Genomic DNA, 26,885 nt, shown 5'->3' with positions numbered 1-26,885 from the left:
AAACCAGAGCATGTCCAGACGCCTGGGCAAATTCCCAATAACAGGGCTCACTCTTTCTGCCTTTTTCTCATCTTCTTCGCTCCTCTCCTTATGATATATATATATATATATATATATATCAAGTTTTTGCGCACACACACACACACACACACACACACACATACATATATACATATGATATATCTCATAAGGAGAGGAGCGAAGGAGAGGGGATAGATAGATAGACAGATAGATATATAGAATTATATAAAATCTAAGTCATACATTATATGTGAATATCTGACACTAGTGTAGAGATACTGCATTGCGGCAATTAGACGTTGTGAGTGTTATGAACTTTGTATTTCCTTTAAACTTATTTCAGATTTTTGAAACCCGCACTGTAGAAAAATATGTCAAATCAACACGCATACCGGCATTTATGTTACTTTTACTAAACAAATTAAGTTAAACAATTTCAACTTTGTTTTTTTAAGTCAATTCAACCTACTATTTTAAGTTTTGACTTGGGATTAGTTGACAAAACAAGTTGTTTTAATCTCATGCTCCATTTTTTTACAGTGCGGTGATTGTCAATATTTTGTAACTGCTAGTTATCAAAATGAATCAGTGTAGCACACTCAGAAACCGTGGGCGGTTAGGCAGTTACTAAAATCACAAGGTGAAACGTGCCATTGCTTGTTGATCTGGAATGTCCACTGTATGATCAATATAAAACATGACAGCACCTCACCCACACAAGGTTGAGAGCATACGGTCGTCATGATTAAATTATCTTCTATTTTAATACCTTCTATATCAGGGTAAACATACAGATAACAAAATGTATACCTTAAAGTTGCTTTGGATTTGCAAACACATGACTTTGGTTAGCATTCTGCTACGTTACGTATGTTCTGTTTTATCCAAGTTGTCATCCTTACTGCTTTTCAATTACAATAATTGAAAATATATTGCAGTACACGTTTGGATGTACCCTGATCTCTGTTTTATATTGCAGACCTAAGCAAATTCAGACCTGTTTATGCACCTGAAGACTTCCTTGAGGTGGGTTAAGTCTCGCTTGCTTAATGAGTTTATTGAAAACATCCGGTGCAAATGAGAAAGATAGGGGCCGGATATGAAGCAGCTGATTTGATTTTCTCGAGAAATGTTCAGCTAAATGACTTTTGAGTGAAAATTGACTGAAACATTGTAGAAGTGATTTGCACGAGCTGATCTTGATGCCGATCTTGATTTTTTGGAGTGGTTCTCGGAAAGGGATTCGTTTAAGCCAGGAGTGAGTAGGCCTCAGTTTAATTACGAAATAAATTTTAACTAGCTTTAAAGGGACATTCCACTTTTTTTTTAAATATGCACATTTTTCCAGCTCCCCTAGAGTTAAACATTTGATTCTTACCGTTTTGGAATCTATTCAGCTGATCACCGGGTCTGGCGTTAGCACTTTTAGCATAGCTTAGCACAATCCATTAATCTGATTAGAGCATCGCGCAAAAAAATAACCAAAGAGTTTCTATATTTTTCCTGTTTAAAACTTGACTCTTCTGTAGTTACATCGTGTAGTAAGACCGATGGAAAATTAAAAGTTGCGATTTTCTAGGCAGATATGGCTAGGAACTATATTCTCAAACTGGCGTAATAATCAAGGACTTTGCTGCTGTAACATGGCTGCAGCAGGGGTAGTGATATTACGCAGTGCCCAAAAATAGTCCCCTTGGTTACTTTCAAAAGCAGGGGACTATTTTCGGGCACTGTGTAATATCACTCCTGCTGCCCCCATGTTACATCAGCAAATTCCAAAACTGTAAAAATCAAATGTTTAACTCTAGGACAGTGGTTCTCAAACTTTTTCCGAATGAGGCCCCCCTTGTGTATGGTGCATTCCTTTGTGACCCCCCCAAAGAAAATTTATGACAAAAACTATTCTAAAATTTATTTTTAATTAAACAAAACATTTTAAGTTATACAAAGTAGTGCTGTTGGTAAGTAGCCTTATTTTTATTAGGTTTAATTAGTACACAGAATTCATGATAAATGAATGTATTTTAAAAAATGCCATAAAAGTGGGGCCCCCCTGGCACCATCTCGCGGCCCCCCTGGGGACCCCGAACCCAAGTTTGAGGACCACTGCTCTAGGAGAGCTGGAAAATGAGCATATTTTCAACAAAAGTTGAATGTCCCTTTAACAAACATGCCTTAATAAAAACATTACTTGTGTGCATTTTGAGGCTAAACAAAAAGCACTGATGTATTTTGAGATATGTCAGTGCCAGTTTTTTTCAGTTTGGACCGCTCTTACATTTATTTTAGTCTAGGACTAGTCTAATCCCTGTCCGGGAAACATCCCCATTATCAGATCAAAAACCTAGCATTGATATGTTGCATAAGTTGTGTAGTGCCACAGAACTGCAATACTTGAACATAATCCAAACCGATCTCTGACGTCAGTAAACAGAAAACATTACACAGCTTAATAACTACCTTTAATAGACACAACATTCCTGGATAGGTTTTATGGTTATGAGGTGTTTGTAGAAATTTCTTTGATGTGATTTTTTGTTGTTTTGTTATTGCTGTTTTTGTGCCAAAGACATCAATTATTGTGTTTTATTTGGATCGTAAGATTGTGTAAGAACACTCCTTAAGCAAACATGCTTTTGCTATTTGATTTGTTTTGTTATGTAAGACACTTGTTTTCTTCTAGGTATTGATTGCTTTAAGAAACCCTAATAATGATTGCAGTGAAGAACTCGCAGTCAGAAGCCACTGAGGATTAATCCAGGTTTCCCTCAATGTCCGTGACATTCCTCAAATGGTGAGCTAATCTGGGTTTCCCACTGTTTTATTTCTTCTGTTTTCATTTAATCTTAAGCAGCGGTTTAGTGGTTCTTAATTTTTTTGGCATGCAACCCCCCTTGTGTAGGGTGCATCCCTTCACCCTCCCCTCATAAAATGTAAAATATGAATTAAACAAAACATATTAATAATACAATGTAGGTTTAATTTCACTGAATATATTTTATTAAATGCAGTTTTTGAACCACTGATCTAAGCAGTGGCGGCCGGTGACTTCTTTTTTCGAGGGCGCACTATGGAAAGTTCGTCACAACATGTATGTAGCCCATCATGTGTGTGGTTCGTCATTTCAAAATATGTGTTCTGCGTTTTAAGAGATCCTGTGTGCATCACGTGTCTTGTCAAAATAAGTGCCTGCTGCAGACGCGTCTAAAGGGTTTATGATAAAAGAGATGCTCTCGTTTGCCAAATACTCGCATAATCTCATGCGTAATCAGAGTTTACTGTTAAGGGAGTGTCTTTGTTAAGGGAGCATGTATTTTGTGAATGTGAGCGTCTCTTTTATCATAAATGGTTTAACGTGTGTGCAGCAGGCACTTTTTTGACAAAACACGTGATGCACAAGATTCACATGACGCAACAAACACACTCCGAACACTTATTTTGAATTTGCGCCCCTCTGATGAGCAGTCACGAGCCGCCACTGGATCTAAGCAAACAATTTGCAACTATTGTAACTACTGAAGAAACCATTTCGTATACAAATTTAACTAATTAAGAGATGCGGTGATGAAATGAGACATCAAAACAATAATACCACATTTTTTGTAGTACTGCAGTAGTTCACATGCTTGTTGAAAATTATTTAAATAATTTAGGCCAAACGTTTTCCTCTAATCTTTTTTAAACATTGAATAGGGGTAAGGATAAAACATTTTAATAATTATAACCTGTAAACCGTCTGTGTTGCAGAGGGAGATGTATCCAGAACTAGGCTTTTCTTATGGACAGCTTGGTATAGATGATCACACACATGTTTCTCCAGGTATTCATTCACTCCATTTATTCAACCCTTTATCTGTAGGGTAACAGCGTATGTTATGGACTTATAAGAGATTTTATACTGTTCAGTGACCTTGATGGTCTCCATGAAATGATCATGTTCCCACTCCCTAAATTCTGAAGTTGCTGTAGAGACCAATTTAGTGGGAGTCATGCTAAAAAAGGCTCAACTACACGTAATGGATTTGCCCTCACATTTTAATCTTTTGCTTACTCTTTGTCTTCTCTGCTGTTTCAACACAGATTTGTTTGAGAGTGAGCACATTCACATTGGAAAGAAAGGTGAGAATAAACACTTCTGGGTAATTTGATCTTGTTATCATGACACACATGCTTGTTTAGTTTCCTTGTTTGGTCTGCTATGTCACCTCAAACAATGAAGCCTTCTATCGGTTATCTAAAACATTTTTTGTCAGAAAAAGAGGCTACATATGATGAATGAGTTTTTCTACACCAACTAGGATGAAATAAAACTGTGCTGTAGGATAAATTACAATGCTTGATATAGTTGCTCTTTGGCTGAAAAGCACCACAAAAATGTTTATTTTTGTGAGAGCCTGTCAGGAGTATATAGTGAAATGTGATAAAATGTGATAAAATCAAGCTATATGAATTGGCTTTTGAGAGCCTGTCAGGAGTGTAAAGTGAATTGTGATAATAATATGTAGGCTATAGGGCTGCACGTTTTCAAGTTTTTAATTAACCGTTAACCGACACCCTTAGCGGTTAATACTCGGTTAACCATATTATGCGCAAGGCAACCCAGAGATACAGACACACGAGAAAGGGGTAGTTATTAATTTTTAACACCTTTAATAACTGGTTGGACGACATTTAAAACAAAATTCATTTATAGAAATAAAACGCAGTGGTAAGGACAGAGCAGCTTAAATATGTCACTGACTTTTGCGTTCGCGGGGATGGTAGGCTGGGCGAAGGTACTCGCAGGCTCCACGGCCGCCTCTGTGATGCCCGGGTGTTGGCTGGGTTTGCCGCGATAGTCGGTGAAACGGTGATTGCCGGTGCTTCAGCCTCTCACCGGTTAGATCACTTGCCCACCCCGACACCGTCTTTCACCGTCGTTTTGATATTTTCTTGTAATTAAATCATTTAGCTTCGTTAGAGAGAGCAAACACTTATAAGTGAATGTGTCTGCTGCATGAATTCACAGCGGAGCTGAACGCGCATCACGTCACAAAGCAGCAGGTGTCAGATTTCATTTATTTCTGTCAGAGTTTGCGAGGCGAGCTGAATGACCAGACGATAGCAGAAGCTGCGTGCTTACTCGTTTTTGTTATAATGCACATATATGATGTTTAATATAAGCAAGATAGTTTTGTTGTATTTTTTATCAAGAAAAATAATAAACCCATCATTCAAGCAGCGCTTTATGGAGGAGTAGCCGGTTGCACTGCTTGGAACTGGCGAGTTCTGCGAGAATTACCTGCGCACATTGACTCAAGCACTTAATTAAACCAGCTGTTTATTCATAAGCACGCAAATTCATACGCGATTTAATGCAGCTTACGCAAGCGCTGCATTTAAACAATTGCGTAATTCAAAAGTGAAAGTAAAATGCGCACGTCTGCATGCATTAACCGGTGGGAAAATTCTTTCACCACAGTAACCCTAGGTTGTACATCATGAAGTATATAAGCACTGCATTGCAATACTTGCATTTTGCCCTGTCATTCTCGATTTTAAAGTGCTCCCACGCTGTGCTTTCTTTGCCCGCTTCATATTAGAAACTGCTACTACTTGTGGATATTACAAATGTCTGGGAGCGCTTTGGCGGTCTCTGGTGGTGCAAAAATGTATTACAACAAAAATTCAATGCACGCCATTGATGCCAGTTAACCGAGCAAAATGTTTCACTCGGTTAAACAATTTTTAACGGTTAGTCGGTTAATCGGTTAACCATGGACACCCCTAGTAGGCTATAATGTGTATTTGTAGTGGTGAGTGAGCAGGACAGTGCTGCTGCCCAGCAATACAGCAGACAAGGCTGCCCTACAGGTTTAAGGGCTCAGTTATGGACTGTCATTGTGAACTCTACCGACGATCCTGAGGTAACATACAGTCCTTTTCTGCCTTGCATACAGACTGACCCTCAGGAATACGTAAATTTGTCATAAATATTTGTGCATGTTTAAACAATTGAAAGTATTTGTATATTGTATTTGATATTTATGGCAATTGTTGTGTACATGAACCAGAACCGACATTTTATGATATTTATTTGTACTTATCAGACGCATTAATTGCAAAATGTTCCACATGCTTTACATGTAGGAAAGGTGATTGTGAGGGTACCACGTGAGAAAGACAAGATTGCCGAAAAGGCTTAGCTGATATTATTTGTTTGGATGCCAGAATTTGTTTGGTTTTCCAAAATCAGGAATTGCACCTGAATTGACTTGCAAAGATTATGTGATGCTTTGCATTGAGAATGATGGTAATTCAGGCTGATGTGAAATAGTGCTCAGGATTTGGGTCCTATTTTTCCGATCCAAGCACATGGTCTAAAGCCCACCGCGCAAGTGCACTAAAGGTGTGTCCGAATCAAATTTTGCTAATTTATCGAAAAGAAAAATGGATGGCGCGACCGGCGCATGGTCTGAAAGGATTGTCCATATTCTCTTAATGGGACACTCAACTTTTTTGAAAATATGTTGATTTTCCAGCTCCCCTAGAGTTAAACATTTGAGTTTTACCGTTTTGGAATCCATTTAGCCACCCGGGTCTGGCGCTACCACTTTTAGCATAGCGTAGCACAATCCACCCGACCCCCACCCCTGGCTGACCTGGCTGCATGGAGCACATGCACGCGCACACACACACAAAAGTAAAATGTCTTTGCATTGGTTAAGAACACACTAGGTCATAAATAATAATGAGACACCGATGCGCTGTGATGTACTATAGTACTTTGCCACGTCACAGCCTGTGACGTTGACACGATATGGAGTTTAAACCTGGAAGACAAAATATCACAAAAAAGCTAGTTTTTAACTAGTTTTCTCCAAATGTTAAAATTAAAGCAACACTATGTAGTTTCCATGTAAAAATTACTTACAGCTCCCCCATGTGGTTGAAAAGCGCAACAGTGCCTGGTATCAGACACTCTTCTGCAGGCAGGGGGAGGGGTGGGGCTGTGTGCTTTCAGAGTGTGCTTGTAGCAGCTAGGAGGTTGCTCAGGTTGCAGCAACAGTACAATTTGTCCAGTTAAAAGTTGTTCTATCACTGAATAATTTTAGAGACATTATTTAAAGGTAAAAAAACTACATAGTGTTGCTTTAACAGATGCTAACGTTGTCTTTTATGATGTGCAACCCAACTAACTGGTTAGTGGTTGGTTAGTGTTTCATGACACTTTAAACAGATAAATTGTTTTTAAAAAACACTGCAGTATTACATAATTTTTTAATATATTTAATATTAGATATTATACAACAGTTCTTTCTGGTTCTCGAATCTGATTGGCTAAGACCTATGCGATATTGTGCTGGCAGGGTCCCCGCGGGTCCTTAAAAAGTCTTAAAACGTCTTAAATAAAATTTTCTATTTTTAAGGTCTTAAAATGTCTTAAAATCTGGAATTTCCACTAAGAAGGTCTTACATTTCATGTCAGACTCTTCATCCAGTGTTTCCCATACATTGTTATATTTCATAGATTTTCTATATGTATTTGTAGTATTATAATTGTAATATTTTAGTATTAAAACGGCTTAATTCATTGTTTCGAGCGCTCAGCGGCGCCTCTCTCATGTGCGCGTGCTTCTCTCTCTCATGCTGCGTCGTGTAGCACCTCACACATGGCACGTGGGGGAAGGAATTAAAAGTGTTTATTCTCTCATATTTTATATATACGCGATCTACAATAATACTTTTACTTTTAAAAGCGCTTATAACACAACAAGACGAGAAGAGCAACGGTAAAGCTCTGCACTGCATGAGACACACAGGTAATGTAGCCAAAATCACCTCGTAATGTTATATCAGCTCTTAAATGTAAATATATGGTGATTTTGTCAGAAGCGTTTAGCTATAAATCAGGATTTAAGCAGTAAGTAACGTAGTAGGATTAAACACGAGGGTCGTGTTAACTTATTGGGTCGTGTTTAGTCACTATTTTTTAGTCAATTACCCTATTTATATACACAGGCTCTCAAGTCTCACGCATTGACCGTGAGACACTAGCATTTCAGTCAGTTCAGACACTCACAGGCAGGCCACACTTTGTATTTATCACGCTGAGAAGTAAGAGATAAATTGTCCTGCTATATTCAATAAATGGACGAGGCGCATGGCAGTTCTGTCGAGTTCAGCTGCTTCCTTCGAGCGCCACAAAACCGACACGCAGATGACATCAGGGTACCGCGAGAAATCTTGCGAAGGAGGCTGATTTCAAACCGCTCTCGCGTTACTCTGATGTAATCCACTTGTTTTTTTGCAGCGCCTAATGAAGTCGTTCACACAATGCATCCTTATCAGACGAGAAGTTGTTTCTGGTGATGTTATCCCGCTGCTAGCAAGTTCATTACTAACATGGATTTAACGGAGTGGAAGTTGGATGAGCAAGATCCGATGAATGCGGTAGATATAACCCACTTTTTAAGCATTTTGATTTTACGATTTCTGGACGAAATCCTTGCCTTTGATCAAAGACAATGAAAGCTAATATTGGGGAATAAAGCCAAATTCGTGCTAAATTTTTATTGATTCAGTCAAAAACTCCAACAGCTTTGCAACCAGAAGCTTTAGTTACCTGAAATTAAGAAAAGTAATATAGGCTTCCTGAAATATATAATAATGTAATAGAGATGCATTTCATTACAGTATTATTGCCCTTTCATCATTAAATGTTCTGCAATACTGTATGTGTACAGTAAGCTCAAGTTAAGAGTACAATTCTATAATCCACTTAAAGTGCTCTATTTTCATGTACTAATGTTGTACTTAATATATAGCCTACATTTTTTTTGTTCTTTAGTACATTAATATGAAATATGCTAAAATGTAATTTAAAAATGTATTTAGGTACCACTTGAAATAAATTTGAACCCATCTTTGTATGAAAGATGAGTACACGTTAACTTCAAGTGGTACATTTTTGTAATACGAGATATGTTAAATGCATTTCAGTTATATTAATGTAATCTCAAAATAACACTGATAACGACACTTAGATGTTTTTAAGATTATCTTAAGTACTAAAGTAGAAACTTTGTATTATGTACAAAACTATTTTGTGCAAATAGGGCACTTTAAAGGGATAGTTCAACCAAAAATAACAATACTGTCATAATTTTCTCACTCTCACGTTTTTACAAACATGTATACATTTTTTTGTTCTAAAAAACACAAAGGAAGATATTTTTTAGGAATGTTTGTAATCAAACCTTTAATGAGCCCCATTCACTTCCATAGTAGGATAAAGTATAATATGAAATTCAATGGGGCCCATTAACGGTTTGTTTACTAAACATTAGGTAAAATTAAACGGTTAGCAAAAACTTGAGAATTGGGTGGGGTCGAGGGGTCACAAATACCCCTCTCCTGAAATCTCACTCCAAACTTTTGGTAAAACTTCAGAGCCCTAATATCCATGTCCGACAACAAAACAGATTATATGTAAAAATATAATTAAGTTGTGTTAAAATACAATCTAACTCAATTAACCTACTTAAGTCTGTGTCATTAATGTTAATCAAACAACCCAAGACAAAGAGAAAATCCCTTCTGTAGCTCTAAAAACCCCTTTTATTCTGATCTGAACCATGAGTTTTGTGATCCCCTATTTTGTAATGTTCTGGGCTGTCCTCCATGTCTTTTTTAAAATGCTAAGAGGGGCCAGAATTTATAAATTAACTGAAGTACCTTAAAGGCAGATTTTTACATACACAGTCAACCATGTCAGAATTGTTAGGCGAATTAGCACTTAGTATAAAAGTTGTTGTTTCCCTGTGATGTGTCTTGAGTGTGGCTCAGGCGAGCTGTGCCGTGCTATGCTTCAACACAAAATTCTGTGTCGTGTCGCGCTGAACATTTTCCTGTTTTTTATGATAAAGTCTTAAATTTTAATTTTAGAGGACTTAAAAAGGTCTTAAAAGTCATTAAATTTGCTGTTAAAAAATGTGCAGATACCCTGTGCTGATATCGGCACTGTAACCGCTTCACCTTTCGTATCATTCCGCCACCTAGTGAATGGAGGTCCTAAGCAGGCTCATCTCTGAATGGAAAAACACAGACGCCCTGTTTTGAATCACTCTCCGTTTGTCTCATTAGTTTACTAGCTCATAAATCAGTCTGTGAATCCCCAATCGGAAGTTATTCTGTCAAAGATCAGCGCTCTTGGATGTTACGTTACAGTTAATGGGAGAAATGTCTTGTCACATCGTGTGGACGATTAACACTTGGAAAGAGGAATATAAACACTCGTTTTTTTTCTGGAGCTATATTTCTTATCAGAACGCGAAAACACTGTGGAACTGCAGGTAAGCACCGCAGCTTTTAAATGTGGACATTGATCATTTACTTTATCGTGACCTGACTATTAAAACATGTTATGAGATATCGCCACTGGTATATTTATAAGCAGCATGCAAAAACATCTCTCTGACACTTATAAAAAACCGTTTTATATAGTACTGACAAGAACAAAGTTTAATAATAATAATCGAGTGCTCGTATCACGTTAAGAATAAATGAGAAAGCAATAGTAACGTTATACAAGTAGTTTTATTAACTTTTACCTCGCGCCAAAACAATAACAACACAAAAGACACTAAATATGAATTAAAAAACAAGTACTAGTTTGATCATGACACCAAATACTGCTGATTTGATCTCATTTTGACGATCATAAACAAACAAGGCCAACATGAGAGCCAGGGTATCTCTGTCAGAGATGTAGCCCAGAGAAGGGCGGTGGTCAGCGGGGCGAGTGAACACTGATGTCCGCTCATGATTTGGTTCTCATTCGTACCGAATCTCATTAAGCAAACGTTCAAACAGGCGCTATCTTTACTAATTGACTGCAGATTTAAATATAATACATATACATTCTCGACTGAACTAATCTTAAAACTACACTTTGTGACCAAGAAACGGTAATATAAAGTAACGGCTTTTCCGTCCATTGAGTTGTTATGAGCTTCAAAGCAGCCGAAAGTTTTACCTGTCATTCTGGCCGCCCTCAAATCCGTGGCGGAAGAAGTAGTTCTCAAACAAAGAGGCTTTTAAAATAACTCCGTTGTTGTTTTCTAGTTTTCGTTTTTCAAACGTGTGCCGTCGAACTGTTGTATAAAAGCAATATCGCTCTCGGAGTCGTGTGATATAGCTCTATATCATCAGCTGAAAGCTAGAGTCATACACCATGACCTGCTGGTGGACAAACTCATTTATAAGGTACACATCATTCAATATATCACACTCCTACTCGAGCGATATTGCTTAAATATCAGATGTCTCAGATATGACAGAGTAGGTACTCACTGTGATTCTTCACCCACTGGGTTTTCATACCTAAAACAATATCTGCCAGGATGTCTGGACCCTCTAATATAACTGTAATATACACATCTGAATTTGTACCCTCGCTATCTGTTAACAAGAAGGCAAACACCTGTGTGGGGCGACACATTTTATACAAGCACAGTGATTCTTGACTCCTCGAACTGATGTGGGACATGATAGCATGATAGGCGATAGCATGGCAGAAGTTTTAAATGCTATAGGAGGAACAATTATGTAAATGTTTTTTATTAAACAGGACATTACACATTATGAACAGCTGAAAGCTAGAGTCATACACCATGACCTGCTGGTGGACAAACTCATTTATAAGGTACACATCATTCAACAAGGAATAGTTTCAGTCCTGAATGCTGATTGGTCTATAGCCATGGTTTATTCATGATTTAGTGACTGAGCTATTAGTAGTGTCACTGTACACTACCAGTAACTAATAGTTGTTATGTTAATGTTCACGTCTCGAGGACTAACTTTTAACAGAAAGATGACATGACATATAACATTTGTGTCCTTAATATTTGTCTTATACAGTAACTGTTTATAAAAGCAAGCAGGCCTTTTCATAGGTATAAACCAAATGAGTTATAAGTCTCAAGTGTTCTGTATACATTTAGCCGATGGACAGATTAAATGAAAGATCAAAGTCTTCTGTATAGCAAGTGCAGAATGTCAAGCGCACATGTCTTTGATTAAAATAACTTATTATTTTGGCTCACAGGACGTGAAGCTCAAGGCATGTAATGATGATTATTACTTCGTGTTCGAGGACTATTTATATCAGGTGAGTGAATGCATACCGCAGTCTCTCGAGTCTAAAACCTATTCCTTTTAGGAATTTTTCTTACTGACCCATAAACAAAGCTCTGTTAATCTAAGAGGGGACAACACATTCCCAAAATATTTTTAAAATGACTTCGATATAGTCCTGTGTATACATATCGCTGTAGGATATCGTGAGAATGCAAATCCACGTTCTTTGGATTCATGTTCCTAGAACTGGATGGATGGATAGATACGGCTGGCTTGTATAGTCTCACAGATAGCTTCTTTAAACAAGACTCGATTTACAAGGAATTCATGAGTGTTTCCTTAAAGGTGCAGTGTGTACATTTCAGGAGGATCTATTGACAGAAATGCAATATAATATGCATAAATATATTTTCAAACTGCTCTACAGAGCGTGTTTCGGCACTGTTGTCTCAGACGATGACATGTTTGTCCTGTGGCATCTATTCTATGCATTTTAAAATGGAGGGGTGATGCAATACTCCATCTCACCACTAGATGCTGCTAAAATCTACACACTGCACCTTTAATATTGGAGCTTTTCCAGCGGTTTATATTCACTTTTAGCTTTTTCACTGCAAAAATCTAACAAATTAAAACTGTTAATACATGCTGAGATTGAAATAACAACATTTGGCTGTTATGTAACATATTTTTTCTCCTAATAGTATTAATGGCTGCAAACAACATCTGTTAGTCTTAAAAGTTAGCAATTTGAGAAGGATTATACACAACACTCAGATTTTTTAAATTGGTGTTGTAGGCATTTTGGCTTGTTCTCCTGGACACAAGCATTAGTTTCCCTGAATTTGGCTGAAATATAAACAAAAAGCCAAGTGGTTTGGGTTTCACGGGAGAACAGTATGTTGTCATTTTTGAAACGTTATGTGGGTTGCAGGTGTGAGGTGATAAAAGAAGCCAGGTTGCTTGTCAATATTGGTTTAGTGTGGACTCTTTGAGCAGTTTAGCAATTTCAAAAACTATGTGGTTTGTTGAAAACTGATTCTTTGTTGATTTTTCACCCTATTATACAGAAGTTACACCTACACACTATTGTGACTTTGGTAATATAAGTCAGTGGTTCTCAAACTGGGGTCCGGGGCCCCCAAGGGGCCTTGAAATGGTGCCAGGGGGGCCCCAGTTTTATGACATTTTATAAAATACATTAATTTATCATGTATTCTGTGAAATTAAACCTAAAAAAAATAAGGCAGCACTACTTTGTATAATTTAATGTTTTGTTTAATTAAAATGTGAAGTTTTAGAACTGTTTTTTGTCATAAATGTTCTGTGGAGGGGCCGCGAAGGAATGCACTGTACACAAAGGGGGCCGCACGCTGAAAAAGTTTGAGAACCACTGATATAAGTGATAAAGGCTGCTGTAATATAAGGATGGTTGCCAATGTGTTCTTACACTGTGGTATTACACTGTTAGGAAAAAAATCTAGGGTGGTACCTGGATTTCACAGATATTAATGTTGTTTAACTGAAATGCTATTCAATACAATGGTACAATGTGTTGCAAGGATTGTATTTGGCAATTAACATGCTGTGTGATAGAAATGTATGTGAAATGTTTTGGCACTTATTTGTGCATTGTTTCTCACTACAGGTTTTACTCTGTTTCTTTCGAGACACTTTTGCGAGTAGACATCATGTCACGAGTAAAACGGGTAAGATAACTCACTAGAAAATGTCTTGTTGTGCTGTTGAGTGTCTGAAAAGGAATGCCAAAAAAAGATGGCCTTAATTTTTATAGAATACTGTCGTCGAAGACACCATTTGAAGATAAATGTAGAGTTTTATGGCTGCAATAAGCCCTTAAACGGACAGACTGGAGCGATGAAATCATCTGGAAATCTTTTAATAATTTGAATAGAAATTAGAGAAGATGTCTGGTGTTCTGTCGAATTCTGTTCCCACTATGTGTTTCTTATAGCATTTTTATCACTTTCCATTATAATTTATTTCGAAAGATTTAAAATTTGAAGGGATTATACTGAAATAATAATAATAAAGCAATAATATCAGCATTAATTAAATATTTCATAATTTTTCCGTTTTCTATGATTACTTTTTACCTTATATCTTAGCCTATGTCTTCTTCCTGTTTGTGATAAAATTACTTAATAAATATATAAATAAAGCACACACACACACACGATGTAAAGTGTTATTAATATATAAACAGGCCTATGCATATTAATTTGTATGTAAACATAATAGTTTTAGAACAAACACGTAGGCTATAAATATAAGGCAGAAATAATAGAAAACAGGAAAATGATGAAATATTTAATAAATGGTATTGTATAGAATACATGATAGTATTACTTTTATACTTTAGCGATTCATACAGTAAAAATAATTGATTTACCAATAAAGAACAATACATATACATTACATACACGCACATATATCAGTGGCCAAGCCATTTAAACTTTTAATTTATCTAAAAAAGTAAACTTAATGTGATTAAAATGCTATAAGAAACATTGCACTAAAGGGAAACATAAGGAAAACAGACTTAGAAGTTCGACAGAACACTGCGACCATAACAATCACAGTTTAACGCTAAAACACTTCACACCACTACTGCAGAGCTGTCACTTTCTGCCACCCACAAAAAATGTCATCTCTGTTTGCAAACACGCAAATGGTTGATTCTTAAATGATTAGCAGCATCAGCAAATAACTGTGTGCAAAGAAATGTATTGCTTGTAAGTCTGTTTAATGCAGATATGTGACCTGCAAAAGGGTCAAATTTTTTTAATCTAAATGTTTACATTATCTGAATGTGGAGTAAATAGCTTTCCATTGATGTATGGTTTGTAAGAGTAGGACAATATTTCAAAATATTGAGAAAATCGCCTTTTAAAGTTGTCAAAATAATTCATTAGCCACTGCATCCACCCACAAAAATAAAGTTTTGATATATTTACTGTAGGAAATTTACAAAATATCTTTATGGTACATAAGAAAAATGTATAATTTTGACCTGTTTATTTGTCTTTTGCTACAAATATACATGTGCTACTTCAAATGTAATTCATGTTATAAAATACTACATCTCTGTCCCACAGGTGTCATCCCATTCGATGGCTTTTCAATGTATGGTAAGTTTATAAGAATGCATCCCATAATCTCACATACCTGTATAATCTACATTTTTTCCTTTCTGTACTGTATGTCTACCGCAGTGGCCCCTCTGTGTTTCCTATACAACGAACCGTCCAAGTTGTACAGTGTGTTCAGGGAGTTGTACATTCGCTACTTTTTCAGACTGCATTCGATATCCTCACACCCGTCTGTAAGTGTGTGATCCAACATGTATGGTTATTGCTTTTCTGTTGAAATGAAGCTTTTGACCTCACCTAATCTGTATGTCAATGTGTGCTGTTCGTCAGGGTTTAGTGTCTCTGTGCCTGCAGTTTGAGAGATTACTGCAGACTCAACTTCCTCAGCTTTTCTACCATCTACGAGAGATAGGAGCCCAGCCGTGAGTGCCTACATCAGTTAACTGATATTATTGTACACTTTATCTGAAAATGTGTCTTTATTCAGGGTTTGGCAGATCCCTAATTCAAAGATTAAACTTGATGAATGTATATTATTCTGCACCGTTTGTGCAGCCCCCAAAATCCTGTCATTATTCACCAACCTTATATACTTTCATGCTGTTTTTTTTATTTTGAAAATTCTACCTGCTACCATACAGCAAACGTTCATAATGACCACATTTGTCAAACTCCAAAAGGGACAAAAAATAAACCACAAGAGCAGTGGCGGATGCAGAACGTGACATATGGGTGGGCATGGATTAAGTCCGGGTGGGCCTGAATCTATGGGTGTCACTTTTGAATAAGAAACTATAACAAGTCTATAAAATTCGTCAAAACTTCAGAACACTAATTTAAACAGCATACACACACACCCGAACTGCACGTCACATTTTTGACATTATTGATACTTTAAATTGTAATGCAACGTGACATTTATTAAGCCTTTTTGGTAAAAAAAAATATTGGGCTCTCATAGCCTACAAAAAAGAACCTGCACACAGTGACAGGAAATATAAATGAACCCAAAAAAACCTTATACTTTTTTAATTAACCTATTAAAGTGTTTAAATAAATACGGCTACTAAATGCTTAAAATGAAGCTTCTAACATCATATTCTCTTCATGCAAATCACTAAAAATATATTTTCGTTCTCACATATTTAAGTTAACTTACTAAATAAATAAAGAAAAAGGGAATTGCTAGAATAATGTTAGACTCTGGGGTTAAACGAAATGACAAATAAATAAACATTTAATATACTTTTTGATGAGCACAAGAGCAAGCCTACTCGTGAAGAGCGGAGCCGAGGAGCGCGCATATCAGACGTGAACGAAAGGAATAATGGATTTCATGCTTTCACTTCATTTTCTGACAGTTTCACTTGTTAGTGAGGATAGTAATGGCTAACAAGATGACGCCGAATTACATACAACATAATTACCTAACTAAATCTGAGAGAATGCAAACACATTACAATATTTTTTCCTCCGCCCGACGGCCAAGGCGCATCATTTTTTTTTAGACCGACAGGAATTCGCCAAAGCCCGTAATGGACGTCGGGCAAGCGATTTTGCGAGATTTGTTTTGTAGAAAGACTCTCTTTAAAGTGAATTTCGTTTTGTATAAATTGTATCTTAATATTAATCAATGTTTGATCAAACAATTGCCTCGATTTAATAAATAGGAAGCAAACCAAGAACGTCTGTGGTGTGGATTGAAGTGAACCCACTATATTTCCGCAGCCTACGTCTTTCTGCTTTAATGCATTTCTTAAATTAATGTCTCAATTACACAGTAGGCTTATAGGTTGTTATGATAGGCTATTTGTTGCTTAAAAGCAATAGGCTATATTGTATAAAGTGTAGCAATAAACGTGGCGTGACTTATAGTGCTGCTATATCGCTATATCAAACAACATCACTATGATCAGATGTTTTCTTTCTATTTTTTACCCCGCTGTCATATTTGTTGTGTGTTTATGTTATTGAGAGGAAAGCGCGCAGCACATATTTATAACGTGTTGTTATTCAAAATACGTTTTCTACTTGCTTGCAAAAAAAGTTCTCAAAGTGATCATGGCTGAAAGCTGCTTTGGAATATTTCATTATAACGCAACACTCAACTGCTTTAATAGTTTTTAAATAGTTATCAGGCTTACTTATAATTTTACTGTTATTAACATAACATGCAATAGATAAATTACACCACATAAAGTAGTATACATGTCTAACTATACAGAGTAGTATTTTTTACATTTCTGATTGGGCGGGCCAGCTGTCAATCTGGGCGGGCCCAGGCCCGCCCATAGCTCCGCGCCTTCACAAGAGTAGCCAATATGACTTGCATGCTATATTTCAAGCCTTACGAAACCATAGACTGAAGATGAAGTCATTATTCTCCAATATTCTTTCCTTCAGTGAGCTGTTCAAAAATTCACCATTTGTGTCCTGCTGAGAAAATAACACAATGTAGACAGGAGTGTAAATAATGGCTCTTGGGTAGCATCAAAGCAGGCCAGCGGACGCCATTTTGTGAAAGAGGACTTAAGTGTTCATTGCCAGATAATATAAATTAATGCCTCTCTCGTGCAATACTTAAAGGAACAGTATGTAAGAAATTAATATCAATTAATCATAAAATGGCTCTCATATGTCACTAGACATTAAGAAATCATGTTCATTTCAAATATTTATATCAATGACAACAGTGGTCCGGCCAGGATATTGTCATTTAAAAAGTGGAGTTGCAGCCCTCAACTGATGTTTATGTTGTCATTTTGTGTTTTGGCCTGATGCGCCACCCTCCATCTATCAACCAATCACGAAGTCATTAGTGTTTCGGCATACAGGTTGCCAGCTCTGCTTTAGCGTCCACAGGTGCAGCTAAGTTACGAACGTGTCAGATAGAAAATGTTTAACGTTACCGTTACGAAACCTAAAAGACCTCGGTATGGAAGCGAAATAAGTCGTGACAAAGTCCGAAATAAAACAAGGATTTGTATTGGAGATGCATTTGAAAGATGGAGACTGCTGAAAACGGAGAACAATTTGAAGACAGACGCCAACGTTGCTAATTTTCTCCTGGACAGGTAAGGTTCATCTATGTTTGGCTACTTGTACTTACTGTTAATGGAGTTTTCAAATGTCCACGACAGTCGAACAAAGTTATGCATGTTTGTGCATCGTAACGTTACGTTTGCGCATATGGAGGAGGCAATGCATTATTAGAGCCCGTTTGTCTCTCTGTCATTATGCTGAGACGCAATGTGAAACGGAATTGAGAAATGTGAAACGTAATTGAGATAGTAAACTAACGTTACCTCGGTAAAAATTATTCTTCGTTCGTTATTTGCGTATACTGTGGACTACATAACGTTACCGCAACCTGGGGTGCGTTTCCAAAAAGCATCTGTTAGGGCCTTTTTACACCTGGTCACTTCATGTGTTTTCTCTGATCGGATAGCTATCTGATTTGTTTAAACTGTTTCATTTACATTTGGCCACATAAATCTTGGCAAAACGAATATGAATCCGATCTTTTAGCCCCGTCCAAAATGCAAATACACTATTTACTACTTCGCCTTAAAAAACGTAAGATGACGTTTACGCAACAATATGCAGCACTTACTGTATGTTGTACTGTATGTTGGGCAGGGGACGCGCGTCTCCGTGCTCATGAGCTGAAGCTCGCAGTACAGCGCAGCAGGACAGTGACAGCGCGATGATTTAATGCAGGTCCATGACGGGAAAAGCATTCACAAAACTCTCTCTTAAAGTTATATTTCTTTGTTTATTATCATTTGAGTTTGTCATTAGACTCTTTTATTGATTCTAGGAAGCTTTTTTGCCCGCTGTCATCACTCCATAAAGCAATAAGCGTGTCGTCTTTGTTTGTTTGGCGCTCTTCCAGCTTACTTGCGAGTGCCGTGTTTACGTTTGGGAGGAGTAAAGCGCGACGTATGTGGTTTCATCAACCAGATGCATTTACACTTCTGATCGTAAAAAGACCAGGTGTAAATGCCCTCTGAAACGATTTCGAGACGGATTTAAATCCGATCGCTCAAACCACTTCAGGAGGTGGTCTGGGACGCATTTCAGAGAAGTTTAAATGCATCTGGTTGATGAAACCACATACGTTGCACTTTACTCCTCCCAAACGTAAACACGTCACTCGCAAGTAAGCTGGAAGAGCGACAAACAAACAAAGATGACACGCCTATTGCTTTATGGAGTGATGACAGCGGGTAAAAAAAACTTTATAGAATCAATAAAAGAGTCTAATGACAAACTCAAATGATATTAAACAAAAAATATAACGTTAAGAGAGAGTTTTGTGAATGTTTTTCCCGTCATGGACCTGCATTAAATCATCGCGCTGTCACTCTCCTGCTGTGCGTGCTTCAGCTCATGCCGAGCAAGGAGAGACGCGCGTCCCCTGCCCAACATACAGTAAACATACAGTAAGTGCTGCATATTGTTGCGTAAACATCATCTTAACTTTTTTAAGGCGGAGTAATAAATAGTGTATTTGCATTTTGGCCGGGGGTAAAAGATCGGATTCATATTCGTTTTGCCAAGACGCATTTATGTGGGCATATGTAAATGGAACAGTTTTATAACAGTCAGATAGCTATCCGATCACAGAAAACACATCAAGTGACCAGGTGTAAAAAGGCCCTAAGGTAGCCTACTTAGTTGGTTGTGAATGGGAAATTGCATTGCAACCAACAAAGTTCCTAACTTAGTTAGCAACGATGATTTTTGGAAAACGCACCCCTGTATGACCATTGCTAATGTTATTTAGTTACTCTTTTAATGGGACTGCAAACAACCCTGTGATAGCCATTGGTGTTATTGAACGTCGACATTTTGTAATTTACCCCACGTTATACACTGTGGCAAATGTACTATTGGTTATTTATTTGTTAGCCTTTTTGTGACAAAAGCTTGTCTCTTCAGCTATTATGGCCCCTGCACCTCAACCCCAAGTAAGAGACCGTGGAAGAAGCCCCACCTGACTGCACCGTCACTTTCCAGTATTGGATGTGCATCATCTGAAACACTTTCAAATCGGTCAGTACCACATTATTTTAATTTCAAATACCATTGCATATTTCGAAACATTTTTGGTCTAAAACAACTACACCATTTACAGAGAGGACCTGCCGCCTATTGAGGAAAGACTGGAAGATGAGCGCACCATGGATGCCTCTGAGGTTCTTGAGGAAAGGTAGATAAAGCCTCTCAAGCTTCCTAATATGCCTAATGATAATAAATGATGTTGAACATGTAGTTTAAACAATTTTTGATTGTGACTGCTGAAGTGTTTTCTTTTAGTCTACAGAACATGAGCATGCAGGATGCTGAATCCCAGCTCATGAATGAGCAGGAGATAAATGACCTAAAGAACAGTCTGTGAGTTACACTGGATTCGATTGTATATTGTGTAACAAGATTTTCTGCTGTGTTTTAACCAATATTATTTTCTATCAAATTTGCCAGAATTGATTGGAGTGACAGTGAAAGTGTTCGTAATGATGAGAATATTGAAGCAGATGACAGTGAATATGAGGACTACGTCCCTCGTATTTGTATTCGGTATGTTACCAATAGATCCTCACAGATTATTGACAATACATAGTCGGTCGGACACTCATTCAATGAAATATGTAAACGCATAAAGATTATAGATGTGAGAAAGACTCTTGAGTTTACAATGTAACCTGCTCATGACCAGGTTAGGTTCAAAGAGTAAGTTACCCTGGAAACAGACTCGTAGTATAAGTTACCTCTTTTTCTGAAACAGGCTTGACTTACCCAGCTGTCTCGGGTTTGACATGCCTCTCATTCTGAAACGGAAAACCCAGAGTTTCCCTCATTTCAGGGTTAACATACTCTGAGTTTTCCCTTAAAGGTAGAGTTAACCCAAAAATGAAAATTCTGTCATCATGTTCTCACCCTCATGTTGTTACAAACCTGTATAAATATCTTTGTTTTGATGAACACAAAGGAAGAAATTTAGAGGAATGTTTGTAACCAAACCGTTTGTGGACCCCATTTACTTCCGTAGTTGGGAAATAGAATACTATGAAAGCAAATAGGGACCATGAACGGACTGGTTACAAACATTTCTCAAAATATCTTCAGGCGTGTTCATCAGAACAAAGATATTTATACAGGTTTGTAACAACATGAGGGTGAGGAAATGATGACAGAATTTTCAATTTTGGGTGAACTATCCCTTTAACCTCCTCTCTGAAACGGGCCTCTGGTCCCTGTAGTATCTTCAAGATAGCCCCCTGTCTGTATTTGTCATTTTTATTTTTTTCATCTGATTGGCTTTCTATCTGTAATTGTGAAATATATCTTTCATGTCTTTAGGTTGGGTGGAGCATTGCAGGCACCACCATGCCTTGACAATCTGCCTGTGATAGATGCCAGTGAGACAGTACATGACATCCCGTATGTACATTCTCCATCAGTCACCTTACCACCACTTGAACAACCTGAACAACCTGACTTTCCTGATACACTGGATGTCATGACTGAAGATGACCTAATCGGGAAACCAGCATCCATCACTTATGAGGTCTGTTTAAAGCAGCTTGCCACATTCCTTGTGCTTCCGGTCCAAAAGTGCCCATACACATGTGACGTCACCCAAGTGGAGTGTCAGTGTCGCCCTCCATTTGAAGTTTCCATTACACGCAGGGGCACTGCAAGCATCATGGAATGGGTAGGCGTTATAATCATACTACATTGCAAATAAGTGTAGATTAGTGTTGGAGGTTAATGTTAATACATTGACAGTGGTTTTGTGAAACTCAATTAACCTTACAGAGTTGTAGTTCCACATAGTGGAAGCAATCAATGCTTGTATTTGATAATGCTAAATAGACTAAGTTGTGTCCCATTTATTGTCAGACCTGCCCGATTGGCCACTCTGTGTGGAGATGGACCTCACAGCCCACTGTGAAGTACGGGATGCTGGCAGGGGACTTCATGTTGGCAAACAACATCCTACTCTCAGGAAGCAACTACGCGAAAGTCTCACTTCTGTTTAAGTTTATGAACATGGGGATGGTGGACCGTAGTTCCTTTTTCACAATTCAGGACACGTACAGTGTAGACACTGTGAAGGAGTTTTGGGAGGAGAGGAGGACTGAGGCAATACATCGCCTAAAAGACAAAGATGTGGTGATAGTAGGTAATGTACACGTTTTATTCATCTAGCTTCAGTAGTATGTTGATATGTCAATTTGATGTTCTGTGAAAATCATTGATTCTTCTTTACAAATTGAATAGCGGATGGAAGAATGGACAGCCCTGGACATTGCGCCCAGTACTGTACATACACTGCCATGGAGAACGATTCCAGGGAAATAATCTCTGTCATCACTGTGGACAAAAGGGAGACTGGGCGAAATTCTGTGATCATGGAGAGAGAGGCATTTGTGCGGACAGTCGACAGTCTTTTGAATGAAGTGAGACTAGTGGAGGTCTGCACTGATGCCCATGTCCAGATCTCCGCCCTAATGAGTAAGTTGGCACTGAAATTGTGCGTTACTTGTATAATTATAAAAGCTTTCTTTGGGGGCCATTAGTTTACTAATTGTTCATGTTATTTTTCCAAATAAGACAAAGGAAAATACAAACACCTTGGGCTGCAGCACAGCTTGGATATGTGGCATGGGGCCAAGAATTTGGCAAAAAGGATCCATGCTGTAAGTTATAACAGCTGTTATTGCAATGGCTTCATTTTCAGCATGACGATTTACCTAATTTGAGTTATTTAATAATGATGACTGTTATGTCTACCCCAGGCTTCACAGGTCAAGGGGCAGTCCAGTTTGAGCAGTTGGCTGAAAGATGTTGTCAACCACTTTTGGTGGTGCTGCAAAACAGCTGATACTTACCAGGAGTTCCTTGTAAGATGTTATGGTTTGAAAAGTAGTTGTCATTTAAAAGGAATATTGTCTGACAGTAACATGCAGTCTTATTAGACATACCTTGTTGGCAAAGAGAATAAGTAAGGATGGTTCCTTGATGTTGGAAATTGGCTTATTCAGTAGTTAGCTACTCAGAGGTGTCATTGTGGTCAATCATGTGACCCACTTAAAGGAACACGCCCAGATTTTTGAAATTTAGCTTATTCACTGTATCCCCCAGAGTTAGATAAGTCCATACATACCTTTTTCTCATCTCCGTGCGTGCTCTAACTCTGTCTGACAGAAATGCAAAATTTTTCTATTTATATGTTGTGATTTGTATAGTCACACCGTGTATAAATAACAAGGTCATATGAGACACAGCGATCTTTTAACAGTATACATACTGGGAACTATATTCTCAAAAGGCGCAGCACTGCTACTTCAGTGATTTGCTCGCAGCACCCGAGAATCCCCTGGTGAGGAGCAGAGAGTTCGGTCAGAGTTGTGCAAATCACTCTGCCCAAGTAGGAGTGCTTCGTCTTCAGAGAACATAGTTCCCAGTATGTATACTGTTAAAAGATGGCTGTGTCTCATATCACCTTGTTATTTGTACATGGTGTGAGTAAACAAATCACAACACATAAATAGGAAAATGTTTGCATCATTTTGTCACTTATTGGGAGCAGTTATGATAGCTGGAGCCATTCACTTCCAGTCTTTGTGCTAAGATAAGCTAGCAGTGGGTGCATCAGACAGAGTTACAGCACGGAGATGATAAAGGTATGTATGGACTTATCTAACTCTGGGGGATACGGTGAATAAGCTAAATTTCCAAAATCTGGCCGTGTTCCTTTAAAGGGATAGTTCACCCTAAACTGAAAATTCTATCATCATTTAATCATCCTCCTGTAGTTCTGAACCTGTATGCCATTGTTTTTCTGATGAAAACAAAAGAAGATATTTTAAGGAATGATGTTAAACGCACAGCATAGTCTCCATTGACTTCCATAGCAGAAAAATAAATGTAAGTATTGTGATAAATGATGAAGATAGTTTTATAAATGATCGTAAGCACACAGTAGGTGTACTTATAAAATTCAATCATGTTTCTCATTCCTACAATGGAAGTCGATGGACACCATATGCTGGGCGTTTACCATCATTCCTTACAATATCTTCTTTTGTGTTCATGAGAAAAAAGAAATTAATACATTTAAATGATGAGTACATGATGACAGAATTTTCATTTTTGGGTGAACTATCCCTTTAAATTACAGTACTTACAAACAGCATCATCATTAGTAATGAATTATGTGCATGCTTGTTTTTGTCTGTACATTATATTTTTATATTATTTCTAGGAGCTATGGCTTGGGCTCCTACATCATGTGACAAATGAACACAGTTGGGTGCTGGGAGGCTGCCAGCATGCAGACTTAGAATCTGGTGGAACTCAACAGTGGCTTGAGCGAGGCTCCAGGGCACACGAGGCCCTGAAGAGCATCGTTAGAAACAAGCGGTGGTTAAATGAGGTCCACAAATACCTAAACTTTAGGTAATCTAATGAGAATGTACACATACTGTAACTAAAAAGTGATTTTCCAAATCCTACAAAATGTTACTTCTCATCCACCTCCAACAGGTCCACTGCTGATCTGGAGTCCTTCCAAAATCATATTTTAATGTACGCTAGCAAGCGCACAGCATTTAGCCCTCCTGTCTTTGAGGCCAGGATGCTCCTTGCAGCGATGGACTATAATTACCACAAGGACCGCCCAGAATTCTGCAAATCTGATGGTAGCAAACTGTAAGTCACTTGCACATTTCTACATAGGGTGGCCATTTCATGCCCGTTCCGGCGGACACGTTCCGAACATTTTTTCAGGTGCGTTCTCCGGAAGTCGCGTTGCTCTACCGCATACGTCATCGAGGTTCTCACATTTCAGTTAAAACACATTAGAAAATGAAGATGTATTTCTTTTAAGACGACATACAATCATTCTAGTTTCATTCTTATCTTGAAATGTAATGGTTGCTTTTCTTAAATTAAACCCGAAATATTAAACCTTGATGACATATGCGGTCGACCAATGCGACTTTTGGAGAACGCACCCGAAAACGTGTTCGGGACATGTCCAGCAGAACTGGCACGAATGGCCACCCTACTTCTACATGCTATTGTTTTGAACAATTATACCAGATAACAACACCAGTGAAAAACTATAAAACATGGCCCTTGGAATGTAAATTAATTCTTCCTTCTGCATTTTGCTTCTATTTCAGATACAGAAGGCTGTACAAGAAGAATGCTCGCAGGTATATGCTTTACACTGTGAAGGTATCCAAGACGTATGGCTACATCCCAGAACTGCAAGCTAGGATCCTTCAAAAGAGATTAGTTGGTAAGGGGATGCCCAGACGGAGGACACTACGACCTGATGACCCCAGAAGGTATGGCCCACTTCCCCCTGTGCCAGCACCAGCCATTGAGGAACTCCTGCACACCCAAGTCAGGAGAGGTCTTGGTAGGTTGAATGCAGAATTCTTTTTTTTTTGGACCTTCGCCTACATGCCACACAACAAGTCAGATGTCATGCATAACACATCTAAGTTTGAAATAAACTAACTTCAGTCTTTATTTTGCTCTCCTTAGTATCAGCATTCCGGACTGAAGACCCATGAAGCCCAGTTTCCATAGCCTCACAACCCCTGACCATGTTCATTGCCATGCAATCTTTTCTGTCAACAGTACAGAGCAGCTGAGTTTAGTTATGTATTTACACTGTTTAACCTTTATCATTATACCATTTTTGTTACTGTTTCTCTACATTGTAAAAAGCATAGCATTGTTATTCTGAATAAATTATTTTTATTGAAATAACGAGGAAGGCTCTTTTCAAACAAATATAAAAAATATAAAATCAGAAAACAATTACAAGTGTATATACAATAACAAATAACTGAAAGTAAACTGTTCACGGTAAAGTGACATCAAATGGTGGGTACAAAGCCAGTGTACTGGCCCTGGGGGTCGGGGTATTTGTCCCTTATTCTCCATATGCAGCAGCTGGGAATAGCACGACGGTTACCCTGACCGAGTGACCCATGCTGCCAAAAAATGTACTGACGATAAGCAGCATACCTAAATTGTCTGTTATCATCTCCTGGCTCTCTAACTTCAGCTACCACCAACACATCATTTCTGTAATCTCTGTGTATACGCAAATAACCATCTTCCAGACAGTACAGATCAAAATGTGGCAATTTGCTGATGCAGTAGTCAGGTCCTTGGCCACAGCATTTCCTTTCAGCATCTGTGGCCATTTCCCTGCAATTCCCACAGGTACACCATGGAAGAGCAGCATTACGTGGGGATGTGCTATCCAATGGAGGAAGTGCATCAAAAACTAATCCAGGGTTCCGAGAGAAGACCTGGGTTACTAGTGCTCGTAAACTCATTTCACTCATGCCCTGAATGAGTGCCTAAGTAAACAAACCACAAAAGAAAGTTTGGTATTTACATTAGATTAAAACTACAAAAGATGCTTACATTGATTCAAATGGTGACATTTATAATATATATTTATATAATATTATATAATATTTCTAATAATCTTATATAATAGTATCATCTTGTTATGTGTTATTACGAGCCATAATGTTAGGGCAGTCAAAATGTTTAGCATACTCTGTACATACAAACCTCTGTCCG

At 38.0% G+C, this 26,885-nt stretch overlaps 1 protein-coding gene across 6 annotated transcripts; it reads left to right on the top strand.

Annotated features, from left to right (window-relative positions):
• The first annotated feature begins 997 nt into the window (after positions 1 to 997).
• LOC135735398 (uncharacterized) lies at positions 998 to 26,054 on the top strand. 6 transcript variants are annotated; one of them, XM_065253854.1, is made up of 23 exons: positions 998 to 1,047; positions 2,705 to 2,815; positions 3,769 to 3,841; positions 4,102 to 4,140; positions 11,633 to 11,707; positions 12,113 to 12,175; positions 13,793 to 13,853; positions 15,264 to 15,296; positions 15,381 to 15,490; positions 15,588 to 15,679; positions 20,202 to 20,315; positions 20,398 to 20,472; positions 20,580 to 20,657; positions 20,745 to 20,840; positions 21,624 to 21,978; positions 22,167 to 22,449; positions 22,548 to 22,781; positions 22,881 to 22,966; positions 23,066 to 23,170; positions 24,535 to 24,728; positions 24,816 to 24,980; positions 25,457 to 25,698; positions 25,827 to 26,054. In XM_065253854.1, the coding sequence occupies exons 3-23, from the start codon at positions 3,818 to 3,820 to the stop codon at positions 25,853 to 25,855; spliced, it is 2,553 nt and encodes an 850-aa protein (XP_065109926.1). In that variant the 5' UTR covers positions 998 to 1,047; positions 2,705 to 2,815; positions 3,769 to 3,817; the 3' UTR covers positions 25,856 to 26,054. The 6 variants fall into 6 exon arrangements, with proteins under 6 accessions (XP_065109926.1, XP_065109928.1, XP_065109936.1 ...); XM_065253856.1 differs by lacking the exon at positions 11,633 to 11,707; XM_065253864.1 differs by lacking the exons at positions 11,633 to 11,707; positions 12,113 to 12,175; positions 13,793 to 13,853 and having other exon boundaries at positions 15,264 to 15,291.
• Positions 26,055 to 26,885: the final 831 nt, after the last annotated feature.

This window comes from Paramisgurnus dabryanus, chromosome 17, assembly GCF_030506205.2.
Source record: "Paramisgurnus dabryanus chromosome 17, PD_genome_1.1, whole genome shotgun sequence".
NCBI classification, from domain to species: domain Eukaryota; kingdom Metazoa; phylum Chordata; class Actinopteri; order Cypriniformes; family Cobitidae; genus Paramisgurnus; species Paramisgurnus dabryanus.
Note: the sequence above shows the minus strand (reverse complement) of the source record. Positions and strands in the feature narration are given on the sequence as shown.